This window comes from Caloenas nicobarica, chromosome 13 (genome assembly GCF_036013445.1).
Source record: "Caloenas nicobarica isolate bCalNic1 chromosome 13, bCalNic1.hap1, whole genome shotgun sequence".
NCBI classification, from domain to species: domain Eukaryota; kingdom Metazoa; phylum Chordata; class Aves; order Columbiformes; family Columbidae; genus Caloenas; species Caloenas nicobarica.
Window position 1 is genome coordinate 19,272,284 of NC_088257.1, and position 16,389 is coordinate 19,288,672.

Sequence of the window (16,389 nt, forward strand, 5' to 3'; positions counted from 1 at the left end):
GACTCATCTTAAGAGTAAAGAACAAGGTCTCTGCACAGATAGGGTTTTATCTGAGTGTAAAAAGGAGCGGCCACAAGCCAAATACTGAGCTGTTTCAGCTCCTGAAGTTTGGTAGCATGAGTTTACTGGGAGAGCTTCCATCTTCTGCACCAACACTCTCCCAGAGCTTCTGGGCAGCCCAGAACAGCAGCATCCCCTTCCACCTCACTGTAGCACCAAGAACCACCCTCAAGTCACCACAATAACGAGAACAAGCCTCCGTTAGCTCTCCAGTGCAACACCCCACGTTCGGAGCCCGCTGGTTCACAACCTGAGCCACTCAGACCCAGCTACCCGTCACTTTTCATTGAATCATAGAATCATTTTGGTTGGAATCACAGAATCACAGAATGTTAGGGATTGGAAGGGACCTCAAAAGATCATCTAGTCCAATCCCCCTGCCAGAGCAGGAACACTTAGGTGAGGTTACACAGGAAGGCTCCACTCTAAAAGAGATCCACAGCCAAAAGGAGAAATCTGACTTGGACCTTGTTCAACAGAAAGAAGAAATAAAAAATAAATGATGGAATTATGCAAGCTGACCCCAGGCCAGGGTGGGACTGAGGGACATGCAGCCATTGAATGGAAAACAAAGTCTCTTTGCACTAATCTCGGAATGCAAACCGATTCCTGTGGTTGAAAGTTAAGCTAGGGGGAAGGTTAACCAGAGAGCCAAGAAACCAGACCTTCAATGGAAATAAATAAGTAAGGGGAGGGTTGTTAGAACTGGAGTAGTAAGATAGGTAAACTGAGGCAGGGTTGGGTAGTCTGTGAACCCTGCAGTACCAACCAGTGGGGACAGGGAAGGGAACGTGCGGCTGGAATTTGGGGAGGCGTAAGCAGGGGCTTTTGCACTGTTTCGTGTGCCGACCATTAGATTTTGCAAAATCGTTAACAAAATACGCTTTGCTGAGAGATCCCGCCTGAGCCTGTTGTATTGGCAAGATGAAAAAATTATTCCCGGAAAGAAGCGGAGGTCGGGCTCTGCTCCCCAGGAACAAGCGCCAGGACCAGAGGAAACGGCCTCAAGTTGCGCCAGGGGAGGTTGAGGTTGGATCTGGGGAACAATTTCTTCCCCAAAGGGCTGTGGGGCATTGGAACAGGCTGCCCAGGGCAGTGCTGGAGTCACCATCCCTGGAGGGGTTTAAAAGGCTTTTAGACATGGTTTAGTGCTAGAGTTATGGTTGGACTCGATGATCTTGAGGGTCTCTTCCAACCGAAATGATTCTGTGATCAGAAGGCACATGTTTCTGTTTTGGTAGCACCGGCAATGGTTCCCAAACTGCTCTGAATTACAGACCACCATCAACACACAGAACTACTTGCAGACGACCACGTTGTCATGACAGCGTCTCGCATCATCTGAAAAAGATCATAAACCCAGGATCATTTCAGGTGGACGACAGTGAGTCCTGGGTGGGTTTTGGTCACCCCACCACCGTCTGGAAACCAAGCAATGTTTTTTGAAAACACGGCGTTGTTTTTTGCTAGCTTTAGAAGTCACTAGAAATGCTCTCCGGTTGTCATATCTTAGTCATGTTTTCTTTCATTAATATATTTTTTTGAAAACAGAACGTGAATTGACCTTGCCAGCGGTTTTTCCATTCGGTTTTGCTCTGTGGTTTTCAAGCTGATTTCTGAAAGCAGATAAACCTGTCTTGTCTTTTATTACATACTTAACGAAACGGAAGCTCAGACAAAAGCAGAAAGAAAGAAAATGCAGGTTATTTGAAGGAACAGAAAGGTAAGCGACCGGGATTCTCCCTTTGGCTGGTGTTTCCGAAACCTGCGGTCTGCGTTCCCCTCACGCTGCTCACCCTTTCGTCATCTTTCAGAAAAGGAAGCGGGAACGGCAAACAACGTGCGCCCGTGACGGGCCGCGGCTCGCAGCGCCGCCCATGACGTCACCGAGCCGCGCCACGACGTCACCCGGCACCCGCGGCCCGCCCCCGCGCGGCGCACGCTGGGTACGGCGTTCCGCGCGGCGCCGCCGAGGACTCGCGCTCCCAGAGGCCCCCGCGCGGCCGCCGCCTCCGCGCACAAGATGGCGGCGCGGGCGGCCCGGGGCGCCGGGCGGCTCTGAGGGCCGGGGGCGGCCCCGGCGCCGCCATGACCTACACGGCGGAGCAGCTGGACGGCGTGAGGCGGTGAGAGCGGCGGCGGGGGGAGCGGGGGGCGGGGGCGGCGTGCCGGAGGGGTAACGCTGTGCTGCCTTCTAGAATAAAGCGGTGTCGGAACTACTACGAGATCCTGGGGGTGCGGAGGGACGCCAGCGAGGAGGAGCTGAAGAGAGCTTACCGCAGGCTGGCCCTCAGGTTCCACCCCGACAAGAACCGCGCTCCCGGGGCCACCGAGGCGTTTAAAGGTGAGGGGGGCGGGCCTGGCTCTGAAAACGACATCAAAACGAGGACAAACCGCCTCGGACTTAGAATTCTGCGCTTTATATAAAGGATCGTGCAGGCCCGTATAGCTCGTCCGGTTTATAGACGTCTGTACGCCGTCCTGCCCTGGCAGGGGGATTGGACTAGATGATCTTTCGAGGTCCCTTCCAATCCCTAACATTCTGTGATTCTGTGAAAATCCCGCAGCTTTTCGGCAAGGCTGACGCTTCAATCCTCAATTTCCATTGAAGCGAAGGGAAGCGGATCCCTAATCTCGTTCCTAGACGCGGCCGAAGGTTCGGGATGATGCTTGGAAACAACAGCGGCACATGCGAGAGAGTGTGGTGTTGTGTAATCTATAACTGCTCTGTGCCATGAATAAAAATACAGGCATAGATGCAAGAATACGAAATTTGAGGCCAGCGTTCTGCGTCTGGGCTTTTCAGTAATGTTGCAGCCTAGACCTGTGTCACCAGTGTCAGCGTCTCAACTGTCGCATCTCATGCCTTCTCCATGCGGCGTAGCAGCTCCCTGCAACAGCGCCAAGAAAGCAGGATATTTGTTCATAGTCTACTAAAACAGGGAGGTTTTGAAGGATTTTTTATGTGCGTTAGGGTTGTATTTCTCGGTGAGTTTGTTTGCAGCCATGTTCTGTCAAAGAGCAGGGAAGAAGATGAACCAAACAAATACTCATAAAGTGTGAAACAGATCTGCTGTACGGCTTCACAGGCATATCTGCTGATGGAAAGACTTAGAATACGGGTCTGCATTTTAATTAGTCTCTGCAGTTACTAACTTTTATTGACTCTAAATGGCATATGGAGGTGCACTTCTATATCAGTGCGCAGTTTGATCTGATAAAATGTGACATTCTTAGTCTCTTGAAGTGGAGCTATCACCTCAGTTTTGCAAATATTTCAATTTTCTCCCTATGCTTTAACACTTTCGTCTTTCTCCTGGTGTCTGCAACAGCAGGAAATAGGTCCCATCACAGGTAATGCCAGTGTCATAACACTTCTTTTACAAAGGCACTGCTTTCAAAAGTGACTTAAATCTTTAGCTGAGCACAAATTTTCTATACCTGTTCGGGCTTTTTTGCTACTCTGCTTATAAAAGTCTGCGATCTGGCAATACGGTGCAGTCCGCTGGTGTAACACTGTTCTTCCTTCCCTCTCCAGCAATAGGGAATGCTTTTGCCGTTCTGAGCAACCCCGAAAAACGATTACGATACGATGAATTCGGAAGCGACCAAGAGCACAGCAGCGCTGGCCAGGCCAGGCACTATGATTACTACACGGAATTCGAAGCAGACATTACACCAGAAGAAATATTCAATGTGTTTTTTGGTGGGCACTTTCCTACAGGTTGGTATCTGTCTGCAGTAGTTTTAAAACTGATACTAGACGTAAAGGAAATTCTCTTGGTATTGATCAGGGAGCTGATTATACGTCTAAAAAGAGCAAAAACCTTTTTGGATTCGCTCTTTTCTCCCTTCCTGGCTTTTTATGCCTGGAAAAGCTCCCTTAACGCACGGTTTAAACTTCAGATTGAAGTAACTCCATTCCCCAAAAAAACCCAAAGCCCAGCCTTGCCGTCCAGGAGCGCTCCTGGGAGAGAGGGCTGCCGTGGGGTGACACCCCTCGCTGCCAGGACACGTTCCTCACCTCCCAGCCTGTCCTGGCGATTTCTGACAGTACGAGTTACAGGTGAGAACATTTTAGCCTGTCAAGGTGTTAGGCTGTTTGATTCCTGGCTAGGCAACATTTTTTTTTTTTTTAACTTCTAGCCTCTACCCATTATAACGGCAGCACTAAGCCACGTGGAGAGTTTCCCATTAGACTTTTAACATTTTCACTTTTAATATTTTTTCCACTGAATATCCATAGAGGAAAAATGTGTGGTAAATGCAAAGCCACAAACCTGCCTGCAAAAGATACACAAATGAGTTTACCCCAACGCAAGCATTTCAGATTCACATTTCCAGAAAGCCTGGGGACAGCAAGGTGTCAGAAAAACCCAGCACAACACAGCAGCTCAGCACAAACTTGAGCTCAGGCACACAAGTCCTACTTAACATTGTGAGAGTTTAAAACACAGTCTCTTCGTATCAACTATCTGGACACCCTCTTATTAGTAATTCTCTTGCCAAGTAGAAACTGTGTCGACTTTGCTTGTTTGGAAAACTACCAAACAGATGATTTTCTGTAATTTAAAACTCATTTTTTGATTAGGAAAATGTACATAAATTCAGACCTAAACATTCTTTTGGCAAAGTGTAGCTGAAGACCGTTCTTTTCGTCGTTGCTTTTCTTCCCTCCACTGTCTGAAGCCGGCAGTGGTGTGGGAGGTAAAACGAGGTGGGAATGGGAAGGGACCAGAGGTATCTGCGGATGGTGATGTAGCAGGTACACCCGACTGCGTTCCAGTGCAGCGTGGCTCCTGGCGCCGTGATCTCGGTACTCCTATAATTAGGAAAACATGGTAGTTCATTTGGCTGGTGGCAAGTTGTGTATTGTAAAGACATTAAAACTTGTTAGCTTGGAAAGCGCCGCCTGCCAGGACAGGCTGGCGGTTACGGGTGTGCAGAATCCAGGAACACGGCCGGAGATCCGTACCTGGAGCAGCTCTGTGCACATCTTGGTCCAGCCTTGGCTTTTGTGTTTGTAGTGAAAGTAGAAAGATGCTGCAAGATGAGCGGAATACATGTTTGGGTTAAAAGTAAATCTGGAAGGTATGGTGAGCCCAAGGCAGTACCTGCCGAACTGCCTTAGCACTCTCGTGAACCTTCTCACCTCCGAGGTGTGGAATAAAGCAACATACGTCCATGCTAATTACTACAGGCTAAAGCTAATCACTTACAAGCTCCTTGTACCTTACTCTGTGTGGTAGCATCTTGCAGCTAAGGCCACCTCGAATTGTTCTCAAAATTTGATGGGTAGATGTGCAAAGTGAGCCAAGCTCGGTGTTTGCACTGAGTTTGCAATTTTTTCCATTTCTGACTTTCCAAGAAATCGCAGCTGCTGCGCCTTTTGCCTCGGCCACCAGCGAGACGTGGCCCTCGTGGAACGTGACTGCTGCCTGGCTGCGGTGACAGGGACGCTTGAGGTCCAGGACAAGAAACTGAGGAGCCGCGGGAGGAATGTGGGTACTGGGCACGGCGGGTTTGACAGGGTGGCAGGAAGAACTAAATGGAAATTTTTATCAATGTGGCAGAGAATAAGAAAATAAAATGATAATTTTATAGTGATAGCTCTTGGGAGTAAACAATAGTTTCCTTGCCAAAAGAATGTTTAGGTCTGTATTTATGTACATTTTCCTAATCAAAAAATGAGTTTTAAATTACAGAAAATCATCTGTTTGGTAGTTTTCCAAATAAGCAAAGTCGACACAGTTTCTACTTGGCAAGAGAATTACTAATAAGAGGGTGTCCAGATAGTTGATACGAAGAGACTGTGTTTTAAACTCTCACAATGTTAAGTAGGACTTGTGTGCCTGAGCTCAAATTTGTGCTGAGCTGCCGTGTTGTGCTGGGTTTTTCTGATACCTTGCTGTCCCCGGGCTTTCTGGAAATGTGAATCTGAAATGTTTGCATTGGGGTGAACTCATTTGTGTAGCTTTTGCAGGCAGGTTTGTGGCTTTGCATTTACCACACATTTTTCCTCTATGGATATTCAGTGGAAAAAAAAAGCGAAAATGTTAAATGTTAAAAGTCTAACGGGAAACTCTCCACGTGGCGTAGTGCTGCCATTAGAATGGGTAGAGGCTACAAGTTGAACTTCCTTCTCATAAAAAAAAAAATGCACATGGAAGGAAAAAAAAAACTGCTGGCAGAAATTCTTTGAGAAACTTAAGATTTGGGAAAACTTTTTTTCTCAGCACCCTGCACACCCCATTCTTTGCTTCCCACACTCGCTTCTGTATTTTTACCGCTTGATTTGAGCAGTGCTGAATGATAGAAACCAACTTTAAAGAAATAAACATTCCTTTTTCAAGCTGGTCTTGCATGGCTCTCTGTTGGAGCCTTGGAAAAATCTTTGAACAAACAATGAAACGTAGTTTGACACAATAGCAAAGGTCATTTCTACCCAGGTTTCTTGCAGAATTCTTTGGGACATTGAGAGAAAGGACAGTATAAGAGTGTAAAATAATGTGACGTCTTTCCCAGGGCTTAAAAATAGATTTCCATTTCTGTTGTCAGAAGGCCATAAATTTCAATCCTCTAATACAAAGACGTTTTGAATTTCAAAAGAGGAGAGCACAGCTATTATTAAGATATTCATATGGTGATAAAATTGGAATTGAAACTTCAAATCAAAACAGCATATGCAATTCTTTCCTCATTTTAGAATTTTTAAAAATAAATCAACTGCATTCAGGGTGCAAGAAAGGAAATCCTGAATTGTACTTTTTACTTTATTTTTTTAACTCATTTTTTAAATCTCTTCCCTTATTATCAAAATCATTAAGTGAATCTATTAATAGCATGAAGGAAGAGGAAGTAGAAATGAGTGTAGAAGACCATATTCAGTAATTATGGAAAGCCATAATTCATGGCCTGAGTCTGGTGAAGCAAATAAATTTTCCTGCTTAGAGCCTGGGGATGCAACACAAGCTACGGCCTTGCAAGCAAATGTGACAAAAACAGTATTAAAATACGAGATACAATAATAAGAATCATAGCATGTTGCTGCAGTTTGATTTAAATTAAGGTGGGCTTGGGGGCAAACCTTACAATTTCTCTGGTATACTTTTTGGAATGATGTATTATTTTGACATTTAAATCTGAGGCGTGTTTGCGCTTTTTACTCTCCAGTCTCACAGCTGTAAGTCAGGCCATGAATAATCAGCTAGAAACTCTGAGAAATACAGGTGAGCGCCAGCAACTGGGTGAAGATCACGACTCTCTCTTGGTTTCTTTTAACAGGAAATATCCATATGTTCTCAAATGTAGCCAGAGACGCGCACTACTATCCGCGGAGGCACCGAAATGAAAGAGTGTGGACGCAGGAGCAGGAGGAGGAAGAAAACAGGCCACAGGTAGCCAGAAGGGGGGATCTGTTGGGCTTAAATATTAATATTTTACCAGAGCGAGGAGTCCACTTGCACGTCTGAAGCCAGGACAGACTTTCTCATGCTTAAATGCTCAGGGTTTATCCTCAAATGGTTATCCTGGCTTTTTCCAAGCTCTGGTGCAACAACAATTAGTCCAAATATGGACTGATAATGGGTACAGAAGTACTGGCTTGTCCTTGTGGCATATTTAATCCTTCAGTAAATTCACACCTGGTTTCTGCCCAGGTGCTGCATGGGCTTTTTTCCAGCCCGGGGCAGGATGGGTCTGGGATACTTTTCTACCAACGGAAACCTCTAGATGAGACACAAGATGTCATTCGTTGCCAGCATACGCACACACATGCCACCTCCCTTGGAAAAATCGAGTGAAGAGCAAAAATAAAGATCTGTGTTTTCCCTTGAATACTTTTGTCCACTCTTTTGTTCTGAGATTATTAGTAAAGGTTGTTTTGAAATTAAAATGTCATCCCTCTCAAAATTTGGAAGTGCTTGCTCTTATTTTCTTTTCGGTTTACATTTAGTGCATTGATCTATGATAGACTGCTTTCTGTGAAAAGATGTATCCTTTTCCGTCTGTATTTTTCCTTGTCCGCTAATTATTGTCATTCTTTTCAGAATTCATATTCTGCGTTTATTCAGTTGATGCCAGTTTTCATCATAATAATAGTGTCGGTTATAACTCAGCTGATGGCCACTAACCCACCCTACAGCCTATTCTACAAATCGTAAGTCATTTAAAACCACATTTTTCTGGCCTTGGGTATTTGCGATAAGGAGGTAGACGGAAGTTGGGCTTGATAGCAAAATGCACATTAGTGTTCTGTCCTGCTCTTTCTAGAAAGCATTATCGTTTTGTGAATAAGGAAATACCAACAGCCTCTGAGAATAAGCTTTATCACTGCGAAGTTAACTGTGGCGTGCTTTATATTCCTGTGTGCGGAACAAACAGAGGCGCTGAGCCCAGAGCGTTTCTCAACTGGTGTGAAATGGTTTCGCGCAGTGGCCCAGTAGCAGGAATGTGGGCGTAGCTCAGCCCTGCTCTGCCCAGGGACCTGGGGAGCACTGCTGAGAGTCCCACGTAAAGCCAGGAAGAAATGAAGTGTGCAGTATAAATCCAAATCTGCCCTGAAACCTGAATTCCACTGGAAGATAGAAATCCAAATCTGCTCTGAAACCCCGAATTCCACTGGAAGAATTGTCATGCTCCACAAATCATTAAAGCCTTGAAATAAATAAAAGCCTTTCTGTCTGTACAGAGCAATAGCAGAGCGCTCCAAACACTCCCCTTCTTGCAGCAAAATGGCTTCATTTTCTGCCCAAATTCCCTGTGCCGTCACAGCCGCCCCTCGCCCTTTATCATATTTTACCACAAGATGTCAGTGTGTAAACCCAGCATAAGAGGCTGGTTGTTTTTTGGTTTGGGTTTGTTGTTTTGGTTTTTTTGGAGGGTGTGAAACCTCCCACGCTGCCCCGGAGCAGCTAATCTCTCTCGCTTTGCTTCGCCACCTCCCCTTCTGCTGTTGATTTGAGATAGTCAGGCCTGAGCCTGGTACACAGCCTGCTTCTCTAAATCATATCCCTAAAAAAATCCCCAAAGCCTAAAAACTAGCAGCAATTGTTATATAAAGCAAGAATACACCTCTGGGAAATACCGAGAGAGAAGGAAAAGAGGAGTCCAGGAAACAGAAGGGGCAAACTGGATTCCATTGAGTAGAGTGTAACCTTCGAGTTTTGGCCGCCTGCCTCTTTCTCTGGGCAGCGGTTTGAAAAAAAACGCCTGAGTATCTTTGCTCAAATAAGGAAATTCAGTAGAAGAGAACAGTTGAATCCAGTGGCTGTGTCCGAGTTGCTGATTCTACCTACAGGGTGTTATTTGGGATATTCTGTGCCCCATTTCTCTTGCTGATGATTATAAAACCCTAAAGGAAAGCGTAACTCGAATCTCCCCTGCAAATTCTCATTTCTGCTAAAGGATCCAGAAACCAGGAAAATCCAGAACCAATTGCATCATGCCCTAAGCAGTACTGGGCTGTATGCCTTGCCTATAATCTCTATATTTGTCGTCAATTCCCATGGATTTCTGGACCTAGTTTGCCAGAAATTACCAGCAAGAACACAAGAAAGCGAACGGAGCTTCCGTTCACAGATAAAATTTGCTCTTATGTTTTGGAAATGTCTGGACCGAGCTGTGAGAGCACTCACACACAGAGTATTTGGAAGGAACCGTGTCAGCTCTGAATCAGTTCTTTGTAAATATTTCCAAGTATTAGGTAGTTTCGCTGTGGTTTTAGAGGTGGGGAAGCGGGGCCGAGTGAATTCTGTTTGTAGTGCGCAGTTTGCTGTGCCCGAGACTTGTAATTTCCCTGGTGGGTGGTTGAGGGAGCTGCAGTCCTGCAGAAAGCAGCTGTAAAGGAGGTGTTGAAAATCCTGTTCTCTGGAAATGGTAACGTGGAGAAAAACCTCTCGATTTCTTTATATTTGAACTGCTAAAAAACTGTTTTCTCCATGATGTTTTCACAGGTCCATAGGCCACGTTATAAGTAGAGAAACAGAGAACTTGCAGGTGCCTTACTATGTCGATAAAAACTTTGAAAAGAATTATCAAGGAGCAGAACTTCAAGAGCTTGAGAAAACCGTCGAAAAAGATTACATAGACTATATTCAGACCAGCTGCTGGAAGGAGAAACAGCAAAGTAAGTGATTTTTTGTTCCCGCCTCTGACCCACCGGCCGTTGTGCTTCACAAAGCGCTGCCGTTTTTAGCCTCATTTTCCGACACGTGTAACGTCTCAAACCTTGCACTGGTATTTCTCACATCTCCTGTGAGCGCTGAATTCACTATTCTTGAGGGTCTGTCAAAATTCATTTCAGGTGATTCTGAGAGACAAGCAGAAAATAGATTTCGCCATTTGAGACATTTTTTTTTTTCCACGCAGTTTTTATGCTTGAATAGCTCTCGGTGATGATGTTTTAAACGTATCATCTACCACCTTATCTAGCTCTGACAGGTTGTTAGGGCTAGAAAAGTTCTCAAGACATCACCTATTCCACATTTCTTTTGCTGGAGCAAAATAACTGTTGCTTTGCCTGGCTCCACATGAAGATCTAAGTTTTTCTTCAGAACTTCATCAGCAGAGCCCGTACTCTATTCAGGTGCTTTTCGTAATCTTGCAGCGGACTGCACGACCAGTATCAGTTTTCAAAAAGCGTGCTTCTGGGCTTTTTTTGTGCGCTTATTTGCATTTTCTATCTTTAGCTGAGTTTGAGGTCGTGTTTTTCACCATAGTCGAGACTGTCTTTTAAAAACAAGAACTAAATGCGGAAAGGGAGAACACAAAAACGTGAACGTTCACAGTTCTCAAGTCAGTCCAAAGTCAATCAGTGGCACGTATAAAGCTGTGTACTTTAACCCCATATTGTGCTATTTGTTAATTACTGCTCTTCTAGCTCATTTAAAATAGAGCAAATCCCTGGTCCTTCCATAACGGTACAAAATGACAGCAGTCAAATTACAAGGACTAGCTGAAGATGGGTGGTTGTGACTGATTTTTTTTTTTCAGCTGAAGAGCTCATCACCTTAAAATGAGTAAAGTCAGTGTAAAACAGTCCTCAGCGCGCTACTAAAGCCTGACTTTGCGCTTGTTGACGGTTTCTTTACCTGTTGCATCATTACGGGAGCCACACGTGGTCTCAACAAGACTCGTTTAATCCTGTGCCAGACCTAACGCAGTGTTGTGACTCCAAACTGCTTACACGTTTTTGATGGGAAAAGTTTTGTTTTCATCTGGAGACTATTTTGTCCCGTATTACATAAAAGTTACTAATCTTTCTTTTAAAGAGAAATATATAGATACAGGCTCCGAAGTTGGAAAAGAACCCATAATATGAGACTATAAAATCCCAAACAATCCCTTAGTTCCTGGTGTGCTCGGCTTGTGATCGCTGAGCATCGGTGCTGGCAGGAGCAGCCTCGAGGTAGAATGTGGCTATTAATAACCATCAATGTAGCTTCATGCCTAGGCTTGCCTTAGAGATAGAATTTATTCCTTACAGAAAAAAAAATCCTTTTAATTGACTTTGTGCGACTGAAAGTCACCATATTCTCTGTTTCACAAAAACTCGGAGTGAGGAGTGCGGTGCCCCAGAACTGGTAGTGGAGAGGGGGGAGGTGATTGAGTGCCAAGTAGAGACTTTATTAGTCACACATCTGCAAATGTATTTACCAGGTCCACAGTTAGCAGCAGCCTGAAGAGACCACCGCAATTAAAAAAATTCAGAATGATTAGCGTCTAGGCCAGCGAGCAGGTAATGAGCACAGCTGAGGCTGTGCTAACTTTAGTCCAGCCAAGTTTGTAAAAATAAACCATGAATGCAAGATGGAGCAGTTCTCTGGAAATATTGAGGCAGTTCTTAGTCAGCTGTTGTCCCGTAACTTGGGTCCATTAGTTCTTGTTTAAGTGTTTAACTTCATGTGGTCGGCTTGTTTTATTTTGTCAGTTGAATGTACGTTTGTTCTGTGCACCGTGGGTGCATTTCTCTTAAGCACCAGCAAAATGAACGTAGATTAGTTATGTAAGAACAGATTGACTTTTTAATTTTTTTTTTTCAAGTCCTTAAGTTTATGGCTTGAAAAGTGTTACCTGGTGTCCAACTACGTTAATTAAAACTTCGACGGAAACTGATGTATTGGTGTCTTGTCACTTCTGTCACCGTTCCTCCCTTCGCAGCAGAATAGTGTCTAAAAGTGCCGTGTGCGGTGGTTTGTGGCACTTAAGTCATAAAACCTAAAAACCGATGCCTGATCTAAAAGAAAATGTTGATGCCTATCAGTGTGTGAAGCTTTTCAGTGAAGAGGTGGAGGGTCAAATGGTTTAAATTTCAGTGGGACAGGGACATGGGATGTCAGGCATGAAGGGACCTATTGAAGCTCTTTCCACTTTGCATGATTTTATAAAATGAGGGGCTTGTAAGGTATAGAAAAGCTCTTTGAAAAATTGTCGTCAGGTAGCCTGTGCTTAGGGAAATGTTGACCTTTTCAGAAGTAAATTGCTGCTGTTCTCTTAGGTGCATCTAATCCTGGATCTAAATTACTCTTCGGGGACAAAGCTATATTAAGACTTCATTAGCTAATCAGCCAAAGAAATTTCTCTCAGTTACTGGGGGGAAATAATTTAAACAATGGGATTACTTCAGTTTTGAGAAGAAGGAGGAAAAAATATGCAAAGTACATTTGAGATTGTTAATGAATGGGCACAGAGGCCTTTCAGAGGAATCCCTCAGCTAGCCGTTCACCTTCCTGTAATTGGTTAAACAAAATAATTGTAATGCCTTCTGGGCAAACCTCTTGCCAGACAGAGTTTGAATTCTGAGAAGTGCAACAGAAAAAAAAAAAAAATTATCTGTACCTTGAAGTATATATTTGGATGTGTACTCTGGGCCCGTGCAGAATGGATCTGCCAAAAGAATTGCTTCTAATGTATATTTTTACAATTTCTGTTCTCTTTGTAGACAGGAACAGTCTTATTTTTTGTTTTGGTTCTTGTCCTGCTAGTGCACTAGTAGAGAGGGTTATTATAGCTGTGTGAGTTTTCAAGCAATTATGGAAATAGGTTTTTTTTAAGTAGCTAGCCTGGTTAAACCTGATGGCTGCCATCCAGAGAACATCGTTAACATGCCCAGTTTCACTGAAGCAAGGTGAATTAAAAAAAAAATGCCATGAGGAAAACAGAGCACTGAGAAACAGTTCTTTCAAGTAGACTCGCGGCTTCATCCTAATATATTTTTTTTCATCTTTCAGAGTCTGATTTGTCCAATTTGGCCAAGCTGTACAGAGATGAGCGGTTAAAACAGAAAGCGGAATCGCTGAAACTTGAGCACTGTGAGAAGCTCTCCAGTCTGATCGGGATGCACAAAGGGGGCTGACCAGAACACACACCTTCTGTAGTTTTATTTATTGCTGGTTTAACTTATGTTTCTATTTTCCTTTGCATAAAAAGGGAAGGAGTTTCTTGTAAAGAGTCTGAATATTCGATTCCTTCTACAGAGAGTGCAGAGATGGGCCAGCAGCAGCTGCAGAGCCGGTGTTTGCTGTAATATATACTGTACACTAGATTTGGTTCCAAGGACCAGTGGCACTTTGTAAATTAATTCCGTGGGAGGCACTACTAGTTTGGAACCCGTCTTCGTCCGTGCTTTGTCTGCCGTCCAAACGCTGTGCGCTTCCCGGGACAGCAGGCACATGTCTTGGCTTTCTGTATTTTCTATGGACCTGTGATTCTCTCGACCGGACGACATCGGCATGAAGCAGGAGAGATGTCCTGGCTCTGCAGCGCTTTGCGATGGGGATTCAGGTGGAAGGCGGCGTGTTTCCGTTCGATTGTAACATGCAGTGTTGAATCCAGAAGAGTTGGGCACCTGCTCAAGGTGAGCATGTGAGCTCCAAACTCTCCGGGCTGTCGCAGGGACGTGGGACCGCGCTGGTCTGGCCGGAGGGCCGTGCCCGTTCTGTTCCATGGTGAGGCAAGACGCGGAGATGCTGACAGCGACATCGCACAAGGAGCCGAGTCTGTGAATTGCACCGATTCCCATGTCTGCCAGATTGTGGAGAAAGGACATCCGTATTCATTTTCTCATCTGTTTTCAGTGGCGTATTTTTAAGCTGGCTGTTAAATTCTGATTTTTATCTGCCAACTCTTCTCCAGCTGTTACAAGGGTCCTGCTTTTCCTGGTACAGTTTTGATGTAGCATATTTTTAACTCTGTTGAGCAGTTCTGAATGTTTCACTGTAGAGATCAGTATTGCAAAGAAACAGCTCCATGTAGTAGTGTCCTGTTGTTCTTTTCTCTTGATCCTCCTTTACAAAAGCAGGCGTTGAAAGGCAGGTTGAGGACGGTTGTGCTGGTCGGCAGTAGGGGACGGCGTTACTCCAGGTGACCCTCCTGGAGTTAAATGCAGTAACTATATTATTACCGAAAATTATGTGGTTTAGTTCCTAGTAAAAAAAGCCATTGGGTTACACCAACTTTCTAGCAAGACTGCACATGCTACCACCTACCTTCTACCAGAAGTAGGGGGTTATAAAAATTAAAAAACAACATCACTGGCTCGTTGAAGTAGCATTTTCATGTTAATGTTTGTTCCCAGCCTTGCAGGAGAACTTGGGGAAGCTGAGCAGAGTTTGTCAGTGGGAGTGGGAAGAGCACCGGGAAAAATGGTGTGGAGAGGGGGTTGTAGTGACACGTGGGGGAAAAACATTTGGGTTTATCTTTCTGGATCAATAAGGGGGCTCAGAGGACGACAGGCAGCCTTCATTCCGGTATTTCCCGGTTTTGAGCACATCATATGAGCGTGTATAAAAAGCGAAATTATTTTAAGGTTGCTTTTTATATATTAAACAGTTTGCAGAATATATTAGGAACAAATTAAAGTGGTGCACTTTTTGGCACCAAAATGCCTTCAGTGCTAAGCATCAGTTATTTCTTTTTATAAAGCACTGGCATCCTGCTCAATAAGGGGAAAAAAAGGGGAGAAAGATGGTATCTCGTTCCTGTGGCTCTTTAAATGCGTTGCTGCCATTAACCAAAGGTTACTTGCTAAAATGCACTTGAATTCTAATTATTTCTTGAGCCTCTGAAGGGAGAAAAGGGTGTTTTCTGAGCAGGCCGGGTTCCCTTGGCTCCCCGAGAATAGCAAGGGCTTGCAAAGGCGTAGTTAGTTAGTTAGTTAATTTAATGAAGACTTGACATTTCCGTGGCTGCGGGGCAGACCCTGCGGGATTCCCGGCCGCGGCCCCTTTAAGACAGCGGGGCGGGGCGGGGAGCGGCCGCGCGCGTTGCTAGGAGACGGGCCCGGTGCCGGCCGCCATTTGCCGCGGGGCTGCCGGAGATGGCGGCGGGCGCTGCGGCCTGGAGGCCTCACGGCGGGGGGCGTGGCCTGCGCAGGCCACGCCCCGCGCACCCTGGGGGCGGGGCCTGAGCAGGCCACGCCCCCGGCGCGGGGTGATCAGCACATGGCAGCGCTGGGGTGACACGAGGTCAGGGGGAGCTTATCACTGCAACCCCCGAAAGGAGCTGGGAGCCGGGGGGGTCGGGCTCTGCTCCCCAGGAACAAGCGCCAGGACCAGAGGAAACGGCCTCAAGTTGCGCCAGGGGAGGTTGAGGTTGGATCTGGGGAACAATTTCTTCCCCCAAGGGCTGTGGGGCATTGGAACAGGCTGCCCAGGGCAGTGCTGGAGTCACCATCCCTGGAGGGGTTGGACAGACGGACATGAGGTTCTCAGGACACGGGGCAGTGCCAGGGGTGGGTTATGGTTGGACTCAATGATCCTGAGGGGCTTTTCCAACCAAAATGGTGATTCTGTGATCATGGAAGGGTTTGGGTTGGGAGGGACCTTCACACAGCATCTGGTCATGGGCAGGGACATCCCCAGCAGGTCAGGGACGTGTTCAATGGATCAGGGACATCCAGCCAGACCAGGGACATCCAGCCAGACCAGGGACATCCAACCAGACCAGGGACATCCCCAGCAGATCAGGGACGTCTGCAACCAGACCAGGTTGCTCAGAGCCACATCCTTGGATGTTCTCATGATAAATGGAGGCTGAGGTTGGAAATTTCGGGTAATTTCTTCCCCCAAGGGCTGTGGGGCATTGGAACAGGCTGCCCAGGGCAGTGCTGGAGTCACCAGCCCTGGAGGGGTTGGACAGACGGAGATGGGGTTCTCGGGGAAACAGTTCCGCTCTGAGCCCCAGAAGCGGTTTCAAAAGCCTCTGCCAAGCTGGGCTGGTGTTTCCAGCTCCTCTGGAGCTGCGAAAGCCGCTGGGGCTGGGAGAGGCTCCTCCTGCCCCCGGCAGCACCCGCAGCCATCGCTCCCTCCTGGTGCCGGCCCCAGGTCAGAG

The 16,389-nt window shown here is 46.0% G+C and overlaps 1 protein-coding gene across 1 annotated transcript; it reads left to right on the forward strand.

The window, feature by feature from the left end:
* The first annotated feature begins 2,133 nt into the window (after positions 1–2,133).
* On the forward strand, positions 2,134–14,604 carry DNAJC18 (DnaJ heat shock protein family (Hsp40) member C18). Its single transcript, XM_065644386.1, has 7 exons — positions 2,134–2,186; positions 2,259–2,404; positions 3,599–3,784; positions 7,345–7,457; positions 8,109–8,218; positions 10,014–10,186; positions 13,290–14,604. The coding sequence occupies exons 1-7, from the start codon at positions 2,149–2,151 to the stop codon at positions 13,412–13,414; spliced, it is 891 nt and encodes a 296-aa protein (XP_065500458.1). The 5' UTR covers positions 2,134–2,148; the 3' UTR covers positions 13,415–14,604.
* The last annotated feature ends 1,785 nt before the right edge of the window (positions 14,605–16,389 follow it).